The sequence below is a fragment of the Cebus imitator genome, unplaced genomic scaffold, assembly GCF_001604975.1.
Source record: "Cebus imitator isolate Cc_AM_T3 unplaced genomic scaffold, Cebus_imitator-1.0 Scaffold6, whole genome shotgun sequence".
Classification (NCBI taxonomy): domain Eukaryota; kingdom Metazoa; phylum Chordata; class Mammalia; order Primates; family Cebidae; genus Cebus; species Cebus imitator.
This window is the reverse complement of record NW_016107321.1, coordinates 6,744,897-6,770,265: the sequence shown is the minus strand read 5'-3', so window position 1 is coordinate 6,770,265 and position 25,369 is coordinate 6,744,897. Positions and strand designations below refer to the sequence as shown.

The 25,369-nt window shown below is 51.4% G+C and overlaps 1 protein-coding gene across 8 annotated transcripts in view; it reads left to right on the top strand.

Moving 5' to 3' along the window:
* Window positions 1–25,369, top strand: part of SYNJ2 (synaptojanin 2) — a 121,530-nt gene that overhangs the window by 69,954 nt on the left and 26,207 nt on the right. For 6 of the 8 annotated variants that reach the window (XR_001828104.2, XM_017538577.2, XM_017538557.2 and 3 more), the window contains 10 exons: window positions 8,527–8,588; window positions 12,901–12,997; window positions 15,277–15,449; window positions 16,826–16,907; window positions 17,599–17,748; window positions 17,826–17,991; window positions 19,728–19,922; window positions 21,877–21,958; window positions 22,728–22,868; window positions 24,825–25,017. Coding sequence is in view for 6 of the 8 variants with exons in the window: in XM_017538577.2 (XP_017394066.1) it covers window positions 8,527–8,588; window positions 12,901–12,997; window positions 15,277–15,449; window positions 16,826–16,907; window positions 17,599–17,748; window positions 17,826–17,991; window positions 19,728–19,922; window positions 21,877–21,958; window positions 22,728–22,868; window positions 24,825–25,017 (1,341 nt within the window). In the remaining 2 variants the exon portion in view is untranslated. The remainder of the gene's footprint in view (window positions 1–8,526; window positions 8,589–12,900; window positions 12,998–15,276; window positions 15,450–16,825; window positions 16,908–17,598; window positions 17,749–17,825; window positions 17,992–19,727; window positions 19,923–21,876; window positions 21,959–22,727; window positions 22,869–24,824; window positions 25,018–25,369) is intronic. The other 2 variants (XR_005201804.1, XM_017538567.2) reach the window with 1 other exon arrangement.

Genomic DNA, 25,369 nt, shown 5'->3' with positions numbered 1-25,369 from the left:
GCTTGAGCTGTCGCTGTCAAGCGCGAGGCCGCCTCTGGTTATTTTTCTCCACTTTGAGCTTTTTCTCTTCCTCCTTCACTTAGGTTAGATGAAAAGTGCAAAGATTCTGGGGGAGAAGCTTGTACGTTAGGTTGCAGTGCGGTCCCTTCTTGGCGGCTGCCATTGGAGACCCAGAGCCCAGCAGGATAGGGCAGCGGTGGGCAGAGGGCGGTGGATGAGGATTTTTCTGCGTGTTTTCCTGGGAACGGTGCCTTCAGTACTTCCTGACTCCATTTCTAGCAGCCGTGTACCTTTAATAAATTTCATTTTTACTGTGTAAATGGGTTGTGCAGTTTATAAATAGCCACACTGAGATTTCACCCTTCAAGCGAATTGCTCCCTTGTCTAGCTGGTTAGAGAATCTATGTATGATCTGTGTCTGTGGTTGACAACTTTGCTCCCCTGGTCGTTGTAGAATCTTCCTCCCCCTAATAGGGCTGTACAGACACGTGCCTTGCCAAGGTAAGTCCAGTCTGTGTTTTGAAGCTTCCTGCAACTGAACCAAACCGAGGAGGATGCTGAGTAGAGCAGACCCGTCTTGTCCTGTCGTCCCTGTTCCCTGCTGGAAACCATTTGCCAAGTTCGTGGATGCGTGGTTCCGGAATGGGCACTTTTGTGTGTACCTTTTTTTGTTCCAAACACGACATGAGATGGTTGGCTTGTAGTATCAACAGTTTCAAAAATAAGTGAAGAGGTTAGGGTGAAGGGGAATTGGTGCCCACAGTGCGTGTCGTAGGTCCTGTGCACGAGGGAAGGAAACTGACACTTGTTCTAAGTTTCCCCACAGCCACCACAGAAAGAACCACAGTCACCACAGACAGAACCACAGTCACAGCCAGTTTATGAAAGTGACAAGCTTTGAAGCTATGCAGACCTGGGCTCAAATTCAAACTCTGGCTCCCCAACTTCGTAACCATGTGTGTTTGAGAAGTTCTTATCTGTGCCAAGCCTTACTTTTCTGTAAAATGGGGCCAATAATACCTACCTTATAGAGTTCTAGAGAGGATTAATGAGCATAATATAAGAATTTGGCTTGGCACAGCGGCTCACGCCTGTAATCCCAGCACTTTGGGAGACCGAGGTGGATGGATCACTTGAGGTCAGGAGTTTAAGATGAGCCTGGCCAACATGGTGAAACCTATTTCTACTAAAAATGCAAAAATTAGCCAGGCATGGTGGCAGGTTCCTGTAATCCCAGTAACTCAGGAGGCTGAGGCAGGAGAATCACTTGAACCTGGGAGGTGGAGTTTGCAGTGAGCTGAGGTCACACCACTCTGCACTTCAGCCTGGGCAACAAAGTAAGACTTTGTCAAAAAAAAAAAAAAGAATTTAACACAGTATCTAGAACCTAAAAAGTGCTCAAAATGACAGCCGATATGGATACTAATAGAAACAAATGATGACACCCAGGAGATAAAGCCACCGGCTGCCTCTGAGAAGTATGGCTCTTGGTGTCCTGAGCACTGAATGGGAATTTCCTCCTGTCTTCGCCGGGATGCTGCGGCATGTGATGACATGAAGACAGCTTCCTGGGGTGTCTTATCCGTCATCCCTCACAGACTCCTGGTAAATCAGTAACTCTAGCTGAAGCCATTTATTCATCCCAGACGTTCACTGAGCATCTCCCACGTGTATGGGGCATGGGAGATCAGATGCAGTCCCTGCCTTCAAGGAGCAGGGGGCAGGACATGGCAGTGTTGTGTGGATAGAGCCATGCTGGAAGAAGGCAGGGACCCCAGGGCAGCTCTCCCAGGCTGAGGGTGTTGGGAGCGGGGAGCTGCCCAAGGGTCCAGATGGTGGAGGGTGAGGAAGAAGCACTCGGGCAAGGAAGGCAGCCCTTGCAGAGGGAACTGTGGGTGCAGATATTGTAACCCCTGGGATCACAGAGATCCAGGAAGTGTCTCTGGATAGCTTCTTGGAGTCCTGGGCATGAGGGAATGGGAGGACAGATGGGAGAGGTGAGCAGGGCCCAGTCAAGGCCCTGTGGATGCTACACTGAGGAGTCTGCATCCCGTAATACCAGCTGCTCAGGCAGTACTCCCCAACCTTGCTGCTCAGAAGACTCCCCTGGGGAGCTTTAAAAATCCTGATACCCAGGTTGATACTATACAGATTAAGTCACAATATCTGGGGCCAGGAGCCAGGTAGCCGTCCTTCTTGAAGACCCGTAGGTGACTCCAATGTGCAGGAAAGTATGGGAACCACTCAGTGCTGTGCTGCCAAACCAGTTTTACTGGGGTCAGACCAGGTACAGGAGCTCTGGTTGTAGCCTTTGTCCATTGCTGTGGTATAAGTTTTCCCATCGTGGCCACTTTCAGCCTACCAGCTCCACATCAGCGAGCTCAGAGTTAGGACGGGCTGGGCACACAGTCGGCTTGCACGCCTGCAGGAGCTGGGCCAGCACACACTGGACACTGCGCTAAAGGACCGCCTGATGGAGACACGGTTAGACAGAAGTCTAGAAAGTGTTCGTTTGGAGGGGAAAGGCACCAGACGGGAGGCTGCTGAACTGAGATTTTCGGGCAGCCTTAAGTAAGGTAGGAGCGGTGGGGTGTGGGGGAGAGGCGTGGAGGTGCCGTCTGTGGTCCTCGGGCCTCCTGACCGCTGATGGAGACTCTGCTGTGATTCCCACAGCCAGGAGCTCTCCAGACCCTGACTGTCCTAATGGCTGTCTCCCTAAACCCAGTTCGTGGGCTATAGGATTGAACTAATGACTTTAGGGACCAGATAAAAGTAACTGACCCTTTGCTCAGAGGGGAGGAGGATGGGGTAGAGGAGAAGGGAAGCTACACAATGCAGCGACAGTGGTGGCCCCTGCCCCCAGCTGCAGCTCGTTCCTGTGGCTTCTGACGCTCAGTGACCTCAGGATTAGGTGACTCCAGAGAAGGTAGATGCTGGTCATTGTCAGAGTAGGACAGAAGGGAGGAAGGCTATGAGGCCTAGGAACCCAGACGAAAGGGATGCTTGGGGTGATGGAGGGAGGGTGAGCTCCAGAGAGAACGTGAGGCCCCAGCTCCCTCCACTTTTGCCCAAGGCCTCCCTGTGCTGCCTTTCTACTTGCTTAGAAGAAGTGGCTTGGGTTATGACTCAGGGAGAGGCAGTTAGACAAGCCCAGTCATAGAACTTGTTTAAGGGATGGAGGAACCCAGCCTGAGGCCCAAGGAAGCAGCTGTGGCAAGCTGGGCCTGGTCAGGGTGTCCCTGAGGCACTGTAGGTGAGGACCTGCCTCTGCCGGTAGGCATACAGCTCTGCAGATGTAAACACAGCTCTGCAGGTGTAGAGATAGCTCTGCAGGTGTGGACACAGCTTTGCAGGTGTAGACATAGCTCTGCAGGTGTGCACACAGCTCTACAGGTGTAGACATGGCTCTGCAGGTGTATGCACGCAGCTCTGCAGATGTGGACATGTCTCTGCCGGTATGCATGCAGCTCTGCAGGTGTAGACACAGCTCTGCAGGTATAGACATAGCTCTGCAGGTGTAGACACAGCTCTGCAGGTGTAGACACAGCTCTGCAGGTGTAGACATAGCTCTGCAGATATAGACACAGTTCTGCAGGTGTAGACACAGCTCTGCAGGTGGGGACACAGCTCTGCAGGTGTAGACATAGCTCTACAGGTGGGGACACGGCTCTGCAGGTGTAGACATACCTCTGCAGGTGGGGACACGGCTCTGCAGGTGTAAACATGGCTCTGCAGGTGTAGACATAGCTCTGCAGGTGGGGACACAGCTCTGCAGGCGTGGACACGGCTCTGCAGGTATAGACACAGCTCTACGGGTGGGGACACGGCTCTGCAGGTGTGGACATGGCTCTGCAGGTGTAGACACAGCTCTGCAGGTGTGGACACAGCTCTGCAGGTGTAGACATAGCTCTGCAGGTGTGCACACAGCTTTGCAGGTGGGGACATGGCTCTGCAGGTGTGGACACAGCTCTGCAGGTGTAGACATAGCTCTGCAGGAGTGCACACGCTTTGCAGGTGGGGACGTGGCTTTGCAGGAGTGCATGGAGCTCTGCAGATGTGGAAGCACCTCTGCAGGTGTGCACACGGCCCCTGGAGCTGTCTTCCCTGCTGTACCTTCCACCCCTTCATGTGCATTTGCAACCTGAGCCAAAGGGGAATGTAACAAGTCCAGAAATAAGTCAAAACCGGAGCCACTCAAACTTCAGTGGGTGTGCATAGGCATTGCCTATTGGGCTTGTTAAAACACAGATTCCTGGTGCCACCCCTGGAGAGTCTGGCTCAGCAGATCGGGGATGGGCCTAGGACTTTGCATTTCTAACAAGCACCCAGAAGAGGTCCAGCAACCACTGGTTGGTTGTCAGCAGTGACATCAGACTAGCCACTGCGGGGGGAATTGACCATGCCTGTGACAGCTGGGCCCAGCTCTGTCCGCATGGAATGGTTGCCTAAGTCCAGGACGAAAGACAAGCCAGAGGCCTTGGAAGAGACGTGCTGCAGCCCTGTCCCGGCTGTGCCTTCCGTGGTGGGCGGCTGCTTCCAGGGCTTGCCATCTGCTTGCCACATTCCCTGAGTCCTCGCCGATGTGATTGAAGGGGCACATCCCCGGCAGGTGCCTCATTTCACCCTGTTATGCTGCCTGCTCCCCATACGCAAGGGCACAGTTTCTGTCAAACTAATTTGCTCTTGTGCAGACTTAGAAACTTTGCTTCTGGGTCTTTCCATGGGGGGTCCTGGTTGGGTGTAATCACCCAGGGCAGGGGATTCAGCGTCTCCCATCTTTTTCCTGCCTTTCCACGATACATAATGGCGTGTTGATTCGGAGGGCGCTCAGTAACTGAGGGATGGACTGCTGACTGATAATGCAGTGTATATGTTAACGGGGAAGCTACAGAGCCTGGGGATTGGACACTGCTAGGTCCAGCCATCTGTGCAGCCGTTTCCACCTGATTAAAAGAAGGGGCTTTGGGTTATGACTCGGAGAGAGAGTTAGACAAGTCCAGTAATAGAACTCGTCACAATGGAGACCCAGGCTCCTCAGCCCTGGCCTGCTGAGCTTGCATTCTCTTCTTACGGTGCTCCCATGGGAATGATCCTATATACAGCTGCCACTCATCCCTGAAGCCAGGAGAGATTTCTTGTGATGACTGACAGCCAGCCAGCAGGTAGCCAGTCTCTTGGGTTTCAGCCCTTGGTGACCTCTCAGGGTGGCTGAGAGGTCACAGACCTGCTGACTTCCTTCAGGGTGCAGGATGGAGCAGCCTTCTCAGGGGTGCAGGGCCGTGAAAGTTTTCAAATGATCTGAGATGTCCTCAGCCCGGTGTTGATGGCCATCAGGGAAAAGGAGGACAGAGGCAACAGAGCAGCAAAATGATGGGATTTGGGGTGAGCCTTTCTTAGGAGCTCCCATTAGCCAACGGCCAAGATGCCTTGTTTTGCACTCACTTGGCTTGTGACCCAAGTGTCTTAGGACCAAAAGGGATTTGGGACTTTGCTGAACTGTTTATATAGAAAAACCTGGCTGGGCACAATGGCTCATGCCTGTAATCTCAGTACTTTGAGAGGCTGAGGTGGGCAGATTGCTTGAGTCTGGGAGTTCAAGACCAATCTGGGCAACATGGTGAAATCCCATCTCCACAAAAAATTAAAAAAATAAAAAAAACAAATAGCCAGGTGTTGTGGTGTGCACTTGTAGTCCCAGCTACTTGGGAGGCTGGTGGGAAGATCATTTGAATCTGGGAGGTTGAGGCTGCAGTGAGCTGTGATTACATCACTGCGTTCCAGCCTGGGCAACAGAGTAAGACCCTGTCTCACAAAAAAAAAAAAAATAAAAGAAAGAAAAAAGAAGAAAAGGAAACCTTCTCCACAGACTCTCTACACCTCTACATCTATTGCTGAGATACCAGTTCTCTAGGCATGTGCTTTTCTTGAGTCTGAGGTGGGCAGTTATATCACTCGTAGTATTGAGTTATAAAATAATACATGAAGTATGGTAACAGCTACATCTCATAACATAGATAAATCTAACTACACTACTTTTACAACACTCAAACAGAAGCAAAACTGAAGAGTGCATTTTTAACAATTTATTCTTGAAATAATTTCAGACCTACAGAAAGAGTTTAAGAACAAAAGAGGGAGTTCCCATGTGTCCTTCGCTCAGATTCACTAAATCTTAACCTTTTGCCACACACACATTATTTTGTGAGAGTAGGTTGTATATGTTACATTGGTGTTAGTCCATTTGCCTTGCTGTAAAGGAATACCTGAGGCTGGGTAATTTATAAAGAAAAGTTTATTTGGCTCATGGTTCTGCAGGCTGTACAGGAAGCATGATGCCAGCATGTGCTTCTGGGGAGGGCCTCAGGAAGCTTACAGTCAGGGTGGCACAAGAAGGGGAGCCAGTGTGTCATATGGTGAGAGAGGGAGCAAGGAGAGGGAGGTTACAGGCTCCTTTCAACAACCAGCTCTCCTGTGAATTAGTGAGAACTCATTCATCACCATGGGATTGTCACCAAGCCATTCATGACAGATCGGCCCATGTGACCCAAACACCTCCCACCAGGCCCCACTCCAACACTGGAGATTTGGAAGGGACACACATCCAAACCACATCAATGTCTCTTCACTTAAGTGCAAAATACACTCTCTTACATCACCATCATATAAATTTCACATTTGGGAAATTTAACAGTGGCAAAGTACTTCAATCTCATCTGCAGGCAATATTCCAAATGTATCAGTTGTCCCAATGATGGTTGAAGCACCTTTCCCCCCTTGAGTCCAGCATCACATACTGCATTTGGTTGTTATGTCTCTAGTCTTTTAATCTATTTCTGTTCCTTGGCTTTCTGTCTTTCAAAACATTGATGTTTTGGAGAATGCAAGTCGTCTTTTCCTTTAAATTGAGGGTACCTCCCTTTAGATTTTCCTTGTGTTTCATTATGAGCACATTCAGTGTACGGATGCCTGGCCAGAATGCTACCTACATGACGCTGTGTCCTTCGTAGGGTACCAGAGCTGGAGGCACATGGCGTCCATCTGCCCCTCACTGGTGATGTTGACTTTGGTCACCCAGTCAAGGTGCTACTCAGTTTCTCCACTTATGGTTAATGCTTTCCCTTTCAACTAATCAGCAATCTATGGGAGACACTTTGAGACCATACTGGTATCCTGCTTCTCATTAAACTTTCCCTTAAGATTTATCATCAACAGGTACCTTTTGCTGAACAGTTATTTACTATGACAGTTGTAAAATGATGATTTTTAAAATGATTTCCTCCAAATTTATTACTTCATATTTTCTGTAGAGCTCTCTCTTCTTCCCCATTCACCCACCTACACACCTACCCACCTGCACACTGATTCACCCATCTGTCATCCATTCACCCAGCCATTCATCCATCTATTCATCCACCCATCCACCCACCCATCTACTCACTCATCCACCCATCCACCCACCCATCCACCTATCCATCCACTTGTCCACAGCCAGCCATCCACCCATCCAGCAATTCAGCCAGCCATCCACCCAGCCATCCATCCACTCACTCACCCACTTACCCATCCATTCATCTTTCTTCTACCCATTCGCCCGCCCATCCATTCATCCTCACATCCACCCACTTATCCATCTACTGATGCATCCACTCATCCATCCACCCACCCATCCATCAACCCAGTATCCATCCATCCACGTACCCATCCATCTATCCCCCATCCATCCACCATATGGATGGATCCACCAGTATCCATCCATTCAGCCATCCACCCATTCATCTATCCATCCATTCACCCACCCACCTATCCGTCCACCCATCTACCCATCCACTCAGCTATCCATCCATCCATCCATCCATCTACCCACCCACCCAGCCATCCACCTACCCATCTACCCATTCATCCATCCAGTTATCATTAGCATAGATTCATGGATTTCTATTTTATTCATCAGGTTATAATCCATTACTATCCTCATATAGTTTAATGTTCTGATTATCCCAGATTTGGCCAGTGAAAGCCCCTTTAAGCTGGCTCCAGTGACAATATATATTTTAAGTGTTTTTTTAAAGTTGAGTATTAAATAGTTATATTAATAAATAATAAGGTAAATTTGATAATTAGGATGACTCAGATTTTAGGGGGAAATTGATGTCCCTGAAGGCATAAAGGAGGCTGAGAAGTAGTTTCTGTCTCCCTAGTTGGCTTCACTGACCTCTGTGCTATCAGAGAGCTTAGGATCCGATATCTACCTCATAATCTTACACTGGAACTGCTGTCTGTGGAAGAATTACACCACACATGGTCATGTTACAGTTAGGACTGAGCAGCAGCAAAGCCAGACTTGAGGCTCCTAGACCTGAGTTTGGAGCACTGTTAGCCGAATCCACAGAGCTCAGCCTTCCTGAGCCCTGAAGGGGCCACGGAGGTGGCCTAGTGGCTGCCAGGGAGAAGGAGAATGGGAAAAACCACTGCCTTCTCGGTTTGCAGAGCAGGAAGAATCACTATCGTTACTTCTCTTTGCTTTAGGTTGGCTCCCATCATCTGAGACTCCACAGAGGCCTGGAAGCCAACGCCCCTGCTTTTGACAGGTAAGGATTGTCTGGCACCATGCGAGCCTGTCATTGTCATTCTCAGATGTCTTCCTCCCATCAGACACCAGGGACAGGGTGTGACGGGATGGGGAGGACCCTGAACCCTGAATCTAAATCTGCTTTCACTTTGGTCCTTAATGCAAGAAGGGAGATAACAAAATTGGATTTTTACTTGTTCTCAGGTTTCCTGAAGGTAAATTAAGGAATGTTCAGGTAGCACTTTCTAATTATTTTATCTTATCAGCTTCTTGCAATGAGGCTTCATCTCTTTGCCCTGGTTAATAAGGGATAATCTAAATTATAGGATATTTGAAGCTGTTTGGTTTTGGTTTTAAAATAATATAGAATAAATAAGTACAGAAAAGTATAAAGTGAAAAATAAAAATACCCTAAATCCCAGTTACCACTCTCAGAGATTTTACTATTGGTAGTTTTTTACATGTCATTCTAGAAAACAATTTTGGCACTATACATACATATATATATATATATACAGAAATTGGATCATAACACATCTCCTATTTTTTAGCTTAAGAGAAGCTGAACTATTTGTAATATGTATTTGAAATAATAGCTTCTTAAAATAGTTGCTTATTTACTCTAAATACTCAATATTTAAGAATTGTCTTAGTGCATGTAATTAAAATTCTCAAAAGTAATGTGTTAAGTGTTTGAATCATTCTACCTGAATGAGACTTTAAATTTGCTTGCATCCTCTTATTAAACATACCACTAGTCACATGAGCCCAGATGTGACCCCCTGATTAGCATGTTACATATAAAGGGCTTTTTCTGTAAAGAGATATACAATCAGGTATAGACAAAGCCACTGCCTTTTCCAGAACATTATTAGTGCGTCCTAAGCATTCTACACATGAAGTTCTTTTAGTTGACATTGATCTATGCTAAATGATCTTAGGAAATAGTAAACATGAAACTGAAAATGAAATTCTACCTGGCTGGACTCGGTGGCCCACACCTGTAATCCCAGCACTTTGGGAGGCCGAGGGAGGTGGGTCGCTTGAGGTCAGGAGTATAAGAGCAGCCTGGCTCACATGGCGAAACCCCATCTCTACTAAAAATACAAAACTTAGCCGGGCGTGGTGGCGCATGCTTATAATCGCAGCTACTTGGGAGGCTGAGGTGGAAGGATTGGCTGAACTCAAGAGGCAGAGGTTACAGTGAGCCAAGGTCATTCCACTGCACTCAGCCTGAGCGACAGTGAGACTCCATCTCAAAACAAAACAAAATTCCACCAGAAGCTGACCCAAAACAAAAGGAAAGGTCATGCTGGGTTTGCTTCAGAAATCCTCCTAAAAAAATACATACATCTAGCTGAAGCATGTTTGCATAGACGGAAGATTTTTCAGCATCCTGGTAATGCAAGGTGTGTGAGATGCACATACCTGAGAGACTGAGACCTCTCTCTTCTCACAAGCATCCCAGAGGCTGCCTAGCCCCTTGGAAAGCATCCCTAAATCCAGGGGTACACTTAGATCTCTTCTGCAAATCACAGGACAAGCTGCTGAAAGGGTGAGTCTTTCTCCAGGCAGCTACTGTGTCCAAGAAGTCTCTTCTGTAATGCTTCTTCCCACAACACTGGCTAGAGGCAGGAGTCCACCAGTTCCCTGGCAGGAGCTGCTGCTTTCGTGTTAATTGCTGACTATGTTCCTCTCATTTGAGACAACGCGTGGAAATAAGGTGACATGTCTGTCTAGTGGCCGCAGTGGGGCACCATGAGGGTTCCCCTGAGAGCAGGCTGCCAGGTCCTCAGTGACGTCCCTGGACTGGCATTTTCGCGGTCCTGGGCGCTTCCCAATTCGCTTCTCTGGGACACACTGCGCTCTCAAGAGTCTTGCAGTTCTTTGATGGATTTGGTCAAGAATAAATCCCTTCTTTCCCCCGCAAAACCTTCGTGCAGACAGTTTTTCTCCCCAGAGGATGCTTGTTTTCCTTGCCCGTGCTGCCTGGGTGCTGAGAGTAGCTGTGGCCGTCTTTCGTCACTTCGCTCTGTGTGCTCCATATCCGAGGAGGGCTATTTGGAGCAGGCCTTTGGCTGCAGCTGCCAGCGCAGGGTCCTGTCATCTCCGTGTGGTGACGAGTCTCGGTGGAAGGGTTAACCTTTCCCGGGATGGTGCCTGAGTCTCCCCTCGCGGAACAAAGAAGCTCTTCTTTCCCAGCTCCGCTCTGCGGGCGGCTGCTGTGCACATCAGCATATGTCGAACACTAGGTCCCTCCCTGAAGATGAGAAGGATGCTTCTAAATGGAAATCTGATTCCTCAGTGTCCTGAAAAATTCCCGTTTTCCAAGTAGCTTCCCATGACAGTAACCCTTGAGCAGGGGAAGTGAAAAAAAAAGCCTCAGTGCTCAGAGTGACCCAGCAAGAAGCCTGCACTCACCGACCTGGCTGCTGATGCCGGTGCTCCCTTACGCCCTGGGTCAGCAAGGCCTTTCAGCTCACCAATAACGAGCGTGTTGACGATACAGGGAAGGAAAGAAGAACCAGCTCCCACATGCCAAGCACTGTCCTTGTCACTTTCAGTGTCTTTCTAGCCCTCCTAGCCATTCTCTGCTGGAGGGGGAGCAGCCCTGCTCTACAGATGAAGGAGCCAGCTCAGAGGGAAGGAATCACTTCATCAGGGGAGTTTGGGGTGGGGAGAGCGTAGAATAATGATGAGGAATCGTGAGTAATAATGAATAATAGCAGTTTTCTTCTGGCCCTGGGCTTTGGAACCAGTTGAGAAGAAGGGGCAGGGATGAGACAGACAGAGATCAGAAATGGGCCTTTTCTGATGGGCCACACTGTGGGACGTGGCTTGGATGTGTGGCCACAGTGGGTCCCTTCACCAGGGGCAGAGCCTGCATGTGTCAGAGCCAGGCCTGGGATGCACCTTCTCTGGGCAGACAGACCCAAAAGAAAGCCCACAAGGGCTGGGCCACACACAGTCACGCCCCAGGGGGGCCTGGACCTCCACATGGAGGTGGGAGCCCGGATGGGGGTAGGGCAGGGCTCACCCTTAACTTAGGCCAGCGAAGCAGCAGACCAGCCTAACTTCAAACTACCCCTTCCAAATCCATATTCTTTCTACTAATCTACCCTAAAATTAGTAAGAGAATGTTTTCTCTTACTGGGTTAAAAAAAAAAAAAAAAAGATTTTTTCATGATCAATTGCTCTTTAAAAAATTTCGCTCATAAAAGAAACGTCATTATAGAAATTTGGGAAAGAGAACTTAAATCACATAAAATTCCACCACCTTTGACATCATGTGTGTTCTTCGTCTTTTTTCTATATTTCGGCATAAAGATTGCACTGTTCAATGATGATCTGACACTGCTTTTTGCATTGGATTGCTTCCCTCTGTTTTGTTTAAGGCACCACTTTTCAACATGTTTAACGCTGACATTGTAAGGTTACTTTAACATAGCTGGTGATCAAGGATAAATATTGGAAATGCTCCCTAATATTTCAACATACATATTTAGAAAGTCGCTTCTAATACAAGGACTAGTTTCCCAAAGCCTGCAAGTTTTGTTGCATCTCCTTGTTGTGGTTTAGCATCATGAAATACAGCACTTAGATGGAGAACGGGATGCTGAGTTGAGAGGTCTCCTGCCAGTTTTTCTAGTTTTGAGAAGGATGGGTACCAAGCAAGAGAAGAGATTCATTTCAGACGTGCACATTGCATGTATAAGACTCTAGGCCAGGCGTGGTGGCTCATGCCTGCACTCCCAACACTTGAGGAGGCTGAGGTGGGAGGATTGCTTGAAGCCAGGAGTTCAAGACCAGCCTGGGCAACATAGCAAGACCCTGTCTCTAGGAAAACTAAATAAGTAAAAATTAGCCAAATGTGGTGGCATGCACCTGTAGTCCCTACTGCTCAAGAGGCTGAGGTGGAAGGATTGCTCGAGCCCAGGAGTTTGAGGCAACAGTGAGCTATGATCATAGCACTGCACTCTAGCCTGGACAGCAGAGTGAGAGCCTGTCTCAAAAGCAAAACTCTGTTGATGAAAGGTCAGGTTAGGTGTTCTAGATTTAATGGGAGGTGCTTTATAGATGGTCCGGGATATTGTTTGATTCCAAACTCATGTCGAAGTCTACATTAGCTGGTAGTAACGGCAGCTGGGAGGGACAGGTTCTCTCCACCCAGCTCACTTTCTACACTTTGGGTCATGGGGGATAGCTGGCGCTGGACTCTAGCACTGAGAAAGCATGACCTCCTCTGCCCCTTCTTCCCTCGAGAGGCAGAACAGGGCAGTGTCTGCACCTGTGCTTGTGCCCAGCCTCACTCCCGCCCGCTGCCTTTGCAGGCACATGGTGCTTCTGAAGGAGCAGTACGGGCAGCAGGTGGTGGTGAACCTTCTGGGAAGCAGAGGCGGAGAGGAGGTGCTCAACAGAGCCTTTAAGGTAAGGCCGGGCTGCCCTCTTCACGCCTGGGCCGGGCTGGCCAGGGCGACGGATGGCTGCGGTGAAGCCTTGAGGCTAGAGGCGGCTCCTGCAGGGACTGGAGCTGCCAGCCCAGCCCTCCTTTGTTTCCTGAGGCTTCCCCAGTGTTCCAACCACTGAACAGGCAGTGCTCGGTGATTCGGGCCCCTGATACAGTGAGTGTAATTTCTGTGAGCTGATGGTTGGGAGAATTTGCTCAAAGTCAAAACAGAGCGTCTCCTGTCCCAGTCGTGTGTCCCCTGGCCTCCCTGTGGGACTTCAAGGGCTTCTGACTTCTCGAGGAGTCCTTCTCAGTCCAGCCCAGGAGCAGGCGGGCCTCCCCTCTGCCCTGGCTGGTCCTGGGTGAGTTCCCCCAGCCCCACGGGCACCTGGCCGGGCAGCAGCTTCCGTGGCTTCCCCCTGCTTGCCGGCCAGCCTTCAAATTTTCCCTTCTTCCTTGGGCTCCCATGGGAGCTGCCGGACTTGCTCCTGCTGGTCTCTGCGGGCTCCCTCAGGCTTCCCTGGGGCTTTTCCTGGCAATCCTGGACAGAGATCCTGGACAAGGTCACGGAGCTGCGGGAGGTGGGGAAGCAAGGGACTCTGCCTGTCTGGCCAGGAGCGGTCCTGGTGCACGGATCCCAGGCCTCCAGCCCCCGCCCCCTTCTCCCCAGGCGCAAGACATTCTATAATGAGCGGTGGGGGTTCCCGGTTCCTTTCCAGCCTCCATGTCCCCTGCCTAATGGAAGAAAACTGGTTGTTTGAAGCTCAAGGATACCCCTTAGAGAGAGAGCACGAAGTGGCCTCTGTGGGGCTGAGGGCGATCTCTGAGCCTTTCCCTCTGCTTAGAAACGCCACATGCTCGTGCTTGGAGCAGGCACTTCCTGGTTTGCCAATTTTATTTGGCCAGACCTGCTTTTCCTGTTTGGTTTGTTGCTATTAGCAACAAGCTCCAGAAGTGTCTCCCTTCCCACCCATCTTGGCAGTGATGCTGGCTGCTAATTTGAAGAAGGAAAAAAAAAAGCCAAAAAATAAAAATAAGAACAATAAGAACCCCAACTCTTTTTCCCCTAGGCCTTGAGTTGTGGCCCCTCCCATCAGTGGGTGAAGTGAGAGTGGGAGATGGCAGCCGCCTCATGCGGGGAAGGGTGGGCTCCTGGCCAGGCAGGGAGGGGCACTCTAGCTGGAGACCTGGATCACAGCCCTGTCAGGGGTGGTCCTCAGCCACATCAGCTCCCCCCAGACAGGGGCCCGGCAGCCTGCCTGGGCCCGGTGGCCATCAGTCCTGCTGGACAAGGCACTGGCTCCGGAACGCGTGTTACTGAGCCACCAGGCACTGTCAGCCTCCGCCAGCTTCTGGCTCACAGCAAGACTTGCTTGATGATGGCAGTGTTGCATTGATTGACACTCAGGCCTATCACAGGCAGTCACGTTGAGTCAGACCAGGTGACCCCAAGTCTTTCTAGTACTTGACGTCACTGGGACCTCTGGCTGGGCGCAGGCTGGACTGGCCTGACCTGAAGCTGTACGGGCATGGGTGCAGGGTGCGGGAGGAGGCCGGGTGGCCTGGGGAGGTGGACGGTTTTTCCTTTTCACGGGACTCTATAGGAAGAAATCCAGGGACCAGAGGAGCCTCGCATGGAAGGGAGGGCTCTTAAGCGCATGGTGGTGCCATCGGCAGCCCCTTGCCCTGCTTCCCGTCTGTCCCCACCTTCGCCCTGGCTCCCTGACCATCCTGAACTTGCACTGAGGTGGATCCCACCTGGCCCAACTCAGCTGGAGCCTTGGCCTCTTCAGAGCACAGCCATCAGAGGCTGGTGTGCAGCAGGATGGGGCCAGTTACCAGGGCAACAGGGAGCTGGATTATGAGCTCCGCAGCCTGCTGCAGCACTGCTGTCGCTGAGGGCCTGGGGCACCTGGGCCAGCTGAAGAACAGAGCAGTCCTTCCTCATCTGTGCACTCTGGAGAGCCCCGCAGGAGTGTGGTCTCCCCAGGGAGCCACACTGGCTCTGGCTTCCTTTGCCCAAGGGGGACCCTCTGCCCTTTGGCAGGCAAGATGCTCTTTGTGGGGTTTGTCCCCCAGGGCCTTTGTCCTGTGCTTCCCTTTCGGAGTCAACTGCCTGGTCCACTGTGAGCTTCCAGCTAAAGCATGTCCTGTGGCGAGTCACTGTGGTTAGCCCCGGGGGTCGAGCTGTGCGTGGAGCTTGCCCTCCTCGTCCCCCCTTCCCTCTGCTCCTCTCACTGCCTGCCCCTCCTCTTTTCAGAAGCTGCTCTGGGCTTCTTGTCATGCAGGCGACACGCCTATGATCAATTTTGACTTCCATCAGTTTGCCAAAGGCAGGAAGCTAGAGAAATTGGAGACCCTCTTGAGGCCACAGTTAAAGCTGCACTGGGAGGACTTCGATGTGTTCACGAAGGGAGAGAACATCAGTCCACGGTGAGGCTCTCTGGGCACCGCGCCTTCTGCTGGGTCAGGTGGCAGAGGGGCCGCGCCATCCAGGACATGTGCCCTATGAAGGGCAGCTTCCTTCCCTCCGCACCCAGCTACCGTTGCAGTTTTCTGGGTCATCAGCTTGGTGATGTCGGGAATCTCGGCTTCCGGCTTCTCTTCTCCCTTCCCACAGTGGGAGACAGGCTTTCACGTTTCTCGAGGAGATGGTGAGGCATGATTTTCTGGGAAAAGAAATGAACTAATAAAGGGGGCTGCATTAAAACATGGAGCTCCACGCTGTGATGCAGGCTGTGAGAGTGAGGGCCACAGTCACGGTGGGATGGCTGGCATAAACTTAGATGCCCGAGGAGACCGGGGTATGGACTGCCCTGCTCAGAGCAGAGCAGAAAAAGGGAGTTCATTTCCCTTGCTCACATGCAGGGGGTCCTCATCATTTGCAGATTCCATATTGGCTAATTTACCTACTCCCTAAAACTTATAATCCCAAAATCAGTACTCAAAGCACTTTTCCTGGACATTCACAGACATGGGGAGAGCAGTGACAATGTGAGTCACATGTTCATGCTCCCAGCTGAGATCAAACAAGGCAATACTGTCTTCTTGTTTTAGCCCTTATACGTAAACACCTGTCCTTTATGAGATTTAGTACCATGTTTTTCACATTTGTGGGGTCTTTGTTGGGGGTCCCCCTTTGTTGGGGCATCTCATGGTTCAGAATGGCCCCCAAGCATTGTGCTAAAGAGCTGTCTAGTACTTCTGGACAAAAGAAGGTGGTGATGTGCTTTATTTGTGGAGAAAATGCACATTAAGATAAGCTTTGTCCAGATATGAGTTACAGTGTTATTGGCCATGGTTCAGTGTTAATATATATATTAATATATATATTATATACATATTATATACATAATGTATACATATATTCAATAAGGTGTCTTTATATGGAAATGTACATAAAACAAGGTTGTATATTGATCAGTTGAAGAAAATATGACCAGAGGCTTGCAGGAACCTAATCCTGTATTTCTCCTAGGAGCTGTGGTTCTGTGTTCATGTCCAATTCAGTGTTCATACAACTTTATAGAACATAATTAGTGTAAATAAAAAAGACCAGCCAAACTTATAACGACCCAGCTGTGCAGGCTGCTAAGTATGTGTCCTGGGGTCTGCCTGCCTTTTCAGCAGTGCTGGGGATCCACTGGGATAGACACAGGGGTTTCTGGGGGGCCATTTTGGGGAGGAGGTAAGGAGTTCACTTTTAGAACGTTTCCTTGGGAGTTGACAGTCAGACACGGGCCACTGTGCTATGGCCACTGCTTCTTTGAACACAACTTATAACTGCTTGCATTTCTTCTTGTCCTAAGTTTTCAGAAAGGCACTTTGCGGATCAACTGTCTTGACTGCCTGTACCGAACCAACACCGTGCAGAGCTTCATTGCGCTTGAGGTGCGTCCCTGCCATGGCCTTTTGGGCCATCTGTACTGGGTCCTCTGCCTTCAGCCGGACAGGCTGGGCTGAGCGCCTTCAGCGGCAAGATGAGGGAGGCATCACCGAGGCAACTTCCTAATGATGGGGAGGGTGGACATCCAGAGAGGGGTTCCCCTGGCAGCCGCCTCCTCTGTCATAGGCACACTTTCACACGTCCTTTTGTGAAATGCATCCCAGACATGGTGGTCCAAAGGCTCCTAGACAACAGCTGTGTGTAATGATTATCATGGATGCACCACTGGCCAAAGGCAGTGTGAGGCTGGCCAGATGAGGCTGGATTTGATGCTGGAAAGAGACCTAGTGTGCGTGGCCCCACCTTTCTGGCTGACCTCCCCTGGCTGGGGGTTCGGTGGGGGCAAGGTCAGCACCCCCTGCTGTCCACCACTGTTTGCTGTTCAGCCTCTGGCTGGTGAGGGCGGGGGTGGTCAGCTGTCGGGGTGAGAGGAGGGCTTGGGTAGACCGTGTAGATAAAGTTGGGGTGAGTTGTGGGAAGTCACTCTGCTGTAAGAACTCCTCCTCCTCTGGAGGGGCACAGGGTCCTCCAGGGCACAGCGTAATCCACAGGCTGCTGAATAAGGAACCTCCTGGGGCGGGAGCTGCGGAGCCTCCGTAGAAGAAGCCAGTGCCAGCCATCCCTGTTCCTCCCCAGGTCCTGCATCTGCAGCTCAAGACCCTGGGGCTGAGTTCAAAACCCATCGTTGACCGCTTTGTGGAGTCCTTCAAAGCCATGTGGTCTCTGAATGGCCACAGCCTGAGCAAGGTGTTCACGGGCAGCAGGGCCCTGGAAGGGAAGGCCAAGGTAGGGCCCAGCCGAGGGGGCAGGGTGGGGGCCCTGTGGACCCCCCCCTCACGGCCCATGATCTGGGCTCTCGGCAGGTGGGAAAGCTGAAGGATGGAGCCCGGTCCATGTCTCGAACCATCCAATCCAACTTCTTCGACGGGGTGAAGCAGGAGGCCATCAAGCTGCTGCTGGTCGGGGACGTCTACGGCGAGGAGGCGGCAGACAAAGCCGGGATGCTGCTGGACAGCACGGCGCTCCTGGGTAGGGCCCGCTGTGGGCAGGGGGAGGTGGGGAGGCAGGGTGCTCTCCAGCCCCACGTTCCTGCTGCCTCCGTGCCATCCAGAGCATGGGTGACAGATGTGCCCGGGGACTGAGCAGTGGACCTATGCACCTTGAAGCGGTCACTGCCTCTAACGAGAACCTGTGCTTTCCAGCGGGGCCTGGGAGCTCACCCTTGGTTTCGGCTCAGACTGTGTGTGTTTCCATCCCGAGGAGGCGGGAGACACCAGGCAGGCTCTGTGTCTCCTGAACACGTCGGCGCCTTTGAAAGCTAACCCACTCCAGAAACCTTCTCAGCTGCGTGGGCTCTTGGCAGGTGCCATTGGCCTGGGGAGCCTTCCATGAAGTTGGCCTCCAGTTTCTGTTTTGGCCCTGAGGGCCCTGTAGAAACAGAGGATGATGCTGTCATCTCCCGGGGATGAGGGCACCTCTGGTCTTAGTGGCGAGACATCGTGATTCCAGCAATTAGCTAGAGGTTCCTTTGGGAGCATTTGAATGGCATCTTCTCATGTGAGCCTGTAAACATATTAGGTCTTGTAGAAAAGGAGGAGAGACCCAGCATTTTTCCTTATAAGAACATGTAAGTGGGCCGGGCGCGGTGGCTCACGCCTGTAATCCCAGCACTTTCAGCTGCCGAGGTGGGTGGATCACCTGAAGTCAGGACTTCGAGACCAGCCTGGCCAACATGGTGAAACCCCGTGTCTACTAAAAATACAAAAATTAGCTGGAAATGGTGGCAGGTGCCTGTAATCCCAGCTACTCTGGAGGCTGAGGCAGGAGAATCGCTTGAACCCGGGAGGCAGAGGTTGCAGTGAGCTGAGATTGTGCCATTGCACTCCAGCCTGGGCAACAAGAGCAAAACTCCATCTCAAAAAAAAAAAGAACGTGTAAGTCACTTTAGAAATGTTAGGTGTTTTTGAAAACTGAATTAGTCCAGACTTAAAATGGGTTCGCGGCCCTTTTCCACCTTCACGCTTTCGTCACTGGGCGCGCTTATTTGACTTCTGGTAGGCAAGGCGATATTTAGTTTCTACTCTGGAAATAATGCCAGCTCTCTGTGAAAGGTTAACGAAGCTCCATATTGTACAGCGAGTCTTATTTAATAGCAAGGCAGATATGAGTTCGATTTGGGCTACGTCACAAGTTTAAAAGATGGAATATATTTTGGCTATCCAGAGGATGGAGATGGTTCTGTGTGATGACTTCTTAAAGCCTTAAGTTTGAGGCCAAACAAAACATTTCAGATATGCAGGACGGAAGGCGGAGGATGCAGAGGTGGCTGCTGGGTTGGTAAGACATTTAAAGTGATGGTGTATATGGGTGCATACACACTGAAATATGCTCAGTCATTGAGTCCCCTTGCTTAAATTCCTGTGCCTTGTTCTTCTACGGAGTGGACAGTGAGGACACGGTTCTTCCTTGTCGTGTTTGAGATCCCTGTGATCTGATGTCCCAGGCCTTCTGTCTCCAGTTGGGGGTAGGGGTATAGAGGGTGGGTTTTGATCTTGTGTTTTCACACCTTTATCGCAGAAATCCCACAAAGAAGCGCTGTGGTTTCCAAGATTTTAAGCATTTTGCCATCTTCCTAAGGAGCACACCCTGGTTTATCTCTAGAGGCTCATGAGCCATCTGTCTGCCTGCCAGGCAGCCTCTTCTGTATCTTTGGAGGATGCCTGAGCTTTGGAACTACAAACAAACGTGCCTTTTTATGCCCCCAGCAGTGACTCCCAGGATCCTGAAAGCTATGACTGAGCGTCAGTCGGAATTCACAAATTTCAAGCGGATCCGGATTGCCATGGGGACCTGGAACGTGAACGGAGGCAAGCAGTTCCGGAGCAACCTGCTCGGGACGGCGGAGCTGACGGACTGGCTGCTCGATGCGCCCCAGCTCTCTGGAGCTGCTGAGTCCCAGGGTGAGGGCAGTGACTCTGGGGGGACAGAATCCCCTTGCGCCTAACCTGACATACCAGGCTTGACCCTTCAGTGGCCATTGTCTTGTGGAGTTGCGTCGTTGGTGTTTTCCCTCCTCAAATGTTTAAATAGCACCGGGGTCTGACTCTCAAGAATGCTGCCTCGAAAATAACTTTTGACTTTTTTCCTTTCCGAAATGTTGAGAAGAGTTAGCAGCTAGGGAATCTCTCTTTTCTGTTTGCATACAGCGATGGTGAAGTTCTAGGCTTTGATCAGTAGCATCTTTCTGTCACCAGGCAGAGGGTGTGGCTTCCCGAGCCATGTAACTGTAAAGATGGGAGCCAGGCCTGCCTTCAGTGTTTTTTGTTTTGTTTTGTTTTGTTTTGAGATGAGTGTCACTCTTGTCGCCCAGGCTGGAGTGCAGTGGCGCAATCTCAGCTCACTGCAACTTCCCCGTCCCGGGTTTAAGCGATTCTCCTGCCTCAGCCTCCTTAGTAGCTGGGATTACAGGCACACACCACCAGGCCCAACTAGTTTTGGTACTTTTAGTAGAGACCGGGTTTCGCCATGTTGGCCAGGCTAGTCTCAAACTCCTGACCTCAGGCAATCCACCTGCCTCGGCCTCCCAAACTGTTGGGTGTGTGAGCGACCACACCCGGCCCTGCCTTCAGTGTTGGTATTGACCAAGAATGGCTCATCCCTGCCTCTCATTAAACCAGTTCTATTCATCTGCTTTAAGTAGTCACAAAACAGTTCATGTGCTTTTTAAGAATAAAATAATTCCAAATGTTGACACCTCACCTTTTATCTAATGAGCTACACTGTCGAATGGCCACAGAACGTAAGATCCGAATAAGTGATTCTTGTTCCATCAGCGTTGACTCAGGGGCTTTTCTTTTTTTTTTTTTTTTTTTTTTTCTTGGACTTAGGAAGAGACTTGCAGTTCAGTTTTTAGCCTGCTGGTGAGTGACCTGTGGTCCAGCTGACGTGGTGGGCCATGTGTATGTTTGTGCCCCACAGCTGCCTGGGTGGTGCCCAGAGTCCCATCCCGTCCCTTCCTCTGCACGTGCCATCCGGGCCTTACTTTCTGCCTCCAAGGACAGGTAGCAGAGTCTACCCTTCAGAGCCACTGGGGCTCTCTGTGTCGGGGGTAGCCTGGGTTAGTGCTTGTGGTGCCTCCAGAAGCCATTCAGGATGCCCTCCGGCAGAGTCCTGTGCTTGGCACAGCCGTGACTCAGCAGCCATCCCTCCCGATGCTAACGTGCCTCCTTTTCCCTGCAGGAAGGTGTGCGTGTTTGTAGCAAGCTGGCTGGTATTTTGCAGGGCATCTTTTTAGGGTAGACACTAGCACACTCCCCCGCAGTCCCACTAGAGATGCACCAGGTTCCAGACAAGGAAGGTGCTATGGTGACTGTTGCCAAGCAGATCCACAGAGGGACAGCGATTGTTTTCTTTAAAAAATAATAAGAAGAAAGCTTTAAGTCAGGGAAACTAGAGGTTCCAGGTTGCCCACTGTGGCCAGCGGAGAAGGAAGTGGACGGCCTGCCTGGCCTCTTGCTGACAGAGGCCATGTCCTCCTGGCAGGAGCCAGGGGAGGTGGGCATTTCACTTTCTGCAGCAGCTGGAGCCGTGGCTGGGCTTGGTGGCTCAGAGCTGGATGTCAGAGGTCGTGACTGGAGAGATTCAGTCAACAGCTACAGGGTTATATGAAACTCTGACCTCTCCTGTTCAAAGAGAACAGACAGAATGGATGGAGCCCTCGGGCTCACTGCTGCCTTGAAGCCAGGCATTACTGAAGCAGGTTCTGCCGGCAGTTCCCAGCAGCAGTAGCAGCCCCCTGAAGCTGGACTCGGGCAGTGAAGAGCGTGGCTCGGGAGAGGTGACTCGGGAACCCCATGAACTTGTAACACAGGACATGGCAGTTTGACCTCTGTCATCTCTTGCCTTGCTCCCCAGATGACAGCAACCCAGCTGACATATTTGCTGTGGGGTTTGAAGAGATGGTGGAGCTGAGTGCAGGGAATATTGTCAATGCCAGGTAAGGGGCAGGGGTGCGGGCCGGGCAGGGCTTCCTGACTCAGATGCCTGGCTGGGAACAGAGCCTCTGAGACGCCCCTGGAGCCAGCCTGCTTCTGAGCCGGCTAAGCTGTAGTCCTGGCTGTGTGGGGATCTCTCACCTGGCCCTGTGTCTGTAACCACGTGTGCACCGCCCTGCTCTTTCCCTGCTGCTTAAGGAAGTAGAAGGAAGGGCTGACGGTTGCTGTGTTTCTCTGTGGTGCTCTGGCCTCGACCACTTGTTGAGGCTGATTTACGCTGCCAGAGGAAGCTGGCATGTGTGGACCTGGGGCACAGGGGCAGGGCAGGGCTGAAACTGGGAGAGTGGCTGACTCATGTTTCCTGGGGAGAGGTGAGAAAGCGGAGTGCCGGGAAGCGGTACTTCCCTCCTTCACACCAGGGCGAAGGAAAGAATCAAATCCACTGGATTTGTATTTGATGTGAAGTCAACTGGACATTCCCCCCCCGGACCCCCCCGCCGCCCCATACCCTGCCAAACGGGCCCGGCTTTTATTTCAAGGAACTTTCTGAACAAATAAATAAGACGGACTCTGTGGGGCTGTGGTGTATGAGACGCAACCAGAAATACCCAGATCCTCTGGTAGAACAGGGAAAGCACGACACTGATATTGGGGTGCCGGCAGTGTGACATCAGCTCTGCAAACGGAACGGGCCTGGGCTGGAGCATTTGGCAGGTGGGAGATGGCACTTCCAGCCACCTGTAAACAGTCTTCTTTCCTTTCCTCTTCCAGTACTACCAACAGGAAGATGTGGGGGGAGCAGCTTCAGAAAGCCATCTCACGCTCACACAGATACATTCTCTTGACTTCGGCGCAGCTGGTGGGCGTCTGTCTTTATATCTTTGTGCGTCCATACCATGTCCCGTTCATCAGGTAAGAACATTCGGTGTGTACACATCTGGCAACAAAGGCTTGTTAGCCCCTGTGTTTTCTTCTCTGACTTCCTCCTCCTCCCCTGCCCCCTCTGTAGCAGGAATTGGGACTTGCCATTATTTTAGATAAATGTAGCAAAATCCCCTGGGAAAAGCTGAGCTGAATAGAATATTGTCTAGCAATTAAAAAGCCACCATGGGAAATGTCTGCCTTGGGAAGCTGAACTCTTAGAGTGTTACGTGATTGTCATCGTCCGGGCTCAGTTCCGTGCAAGGAAAGGCGTTCCATGCTGGAATCTTACAGACAGGAAACCTCTGACAGGTAACCTCCGAGCTACCCCTGAGTAACTCACTGGGAAATGCCAATTCTTTTGTCTCTTTTTAAAAGAATTCTGAGTTGAATGTGTGGGCCTCTACAACTATGACCTCACTGTCATTTCTCCAAGGTGCATGCTTTGTGGCTGCTGGAAAGGGGTCAGCTTAGGGGCTGCATTCCTTTTGGGGCGTGGGTGTGGGTGTTGAGATGGTGGAGGAACTCACCTTTCCCCACAACCTGCTGATGCCCTTATCTTTCCCCGGGGCCTGCTCATGGCATTTGAATTTCCTCCAGCCTTTCTGCAGACTGGCAGCAGGCGTCGGGCTGGCGGCAGGCATCGAGCTGACCTCCCCACTGAGCCCCCAGGTTCCAGGAAGGGTCCGTGCCCATCTAGAGTGCCACGGGTGCACCCCTGCAGCCCCCGGAGGCTATGCCTGTGCTGCCTGCCATCCTCTCCTCTGACTTTGGGGAGATGTTGAGGTCCCTGTCCCTCTCCTTGTGATATTTTGGCAGCTTGGCCGTGTCCCAGGTTAGCAGGTCAAGGCTAGTAAGTGTGAAAGGCAAGGGTAGGTGAGGGTGAGAGGTAAAGCATTCGAGAAAGGGCTCAGAGCCGAGGAGTGCCAGGTTTCCCAGGCTTGGTGTCCTCGGCTTTCACACGCCTTCGACCCTGAGCCTCTTCACGTGTACCCCTTCCGTCACTCTTCCCCCACCTTGTCTACCAGGGAGCAGATGTAGCAAGCCTTAGTCTGCAGCACAGTCATGGAAATGTTAAAAAAACGTGCTGTAGCCCATGTTTCTATGGACTCATATGCATTATGAGTTGGCATTTTAATGCCAGCAGGCTCTGGCATTGTATAAAAGTCCATTTGAGACCTCCTGCCCAGCCCAGCATAAACAGCTGCTGGCTTCCTAACTCTTAAAATGCCTTGATTGCTGGGCGCAATGGCTCACGCCTGTAATCTCAGCACTTTGGGAGGCCAAGGTGGGTGGATCACTTAAGGTCAGGAGTTCGAGACCAGCCTGGCCAACATGGTGAAACCCTGACTCTACTAACAATACAAAAATTAGCCAGGTGTGATGGAGGGCATCTGTAATTTTGGGAGGCTGAAGCAAGAGAATCGCTTGAACATGGGAAGTGGACATTGCAGTGAGCTGAGATCACGCCACTGCACTCCACCTGGGCAACAGAGCATGACTCTGTCTGAAAAAAAAAAAAAAAAAAAGTGTTGATTGCCTGGATGATACCTCCCATGCATGGCATGATGGCTGCACGGGAGTGGGGTGGGTTGGCGGGTGGTAACGTTCATGCCAATCCTGGTGGCAGTGAGAACCTGGGCAGACGCAGGGATTGCCATGTCTTCAGCTTCTTGGGGTGCTCAGGTGAGCACTGAGCGCTTTCGGGTTGGGGCGTGGAGGAGGTGTCCAGGCAGCGGTGGACAGCTGGAGGGAGGCAGCCCCCTGACCCGGAGTCCATGACAGCCATGATGGCCGTAGTGTTGCAAGTAGACAGACTCTGAGCTGATGATTTTGGAGCGCCCAGAGCAGCAGGTCCCGAGCTGCTACTGTGCCCTTCTCTGTGGCAAAGCAGGGTCATGCTTCTCCTTCAGGAGCCAACGGCATGCGCACATCCTTCTGTTCCAGGGACGTGGCCATTGACACGGTGAAGACAGGCATGGGGGGCAAGGCGGGGAACAAGGGCGCTGTTGGTATCCGCTTCCAGTTCCACAGCACCAGCTTCTGCTTCATATGTAGCCACCTGACAGCCGGGCAGTCCCAGGTGAAGGAGCGGAATGAAGACTACAAGGAGATCACCCAGAAACTCTGCTTCCCAATGGTGAGTGGCACCGTGGGGGCGGCCAGCACCTCCCTGCTCCCTGCAGTCCCAGACATGACTGTTGATAGGAGCCAGGTGTTGGGGACACAGCCACAGGGAGGGCCCCTGCCTGGAGGGCTCATCGCTGGGGATTGGGGAGAAGCTGTGTCACTCCATGGAGTTGACCTGGGGCGGGGTTAGCCGTGGGCCTGTGGGGGGGCCGGCCCCGAGGCATCCCTCCCCCTCCTGTTGCTGTACATTTCCTGAGTGTCTGCATGGCCCCTGGATTTTTGTGTGTGCATTTTCTGATTTTCATTTTTTTTTTTTCTTTTTTTTTCTTTTTTGAAATGGAGTTTTGCTATGTCACCAGGTT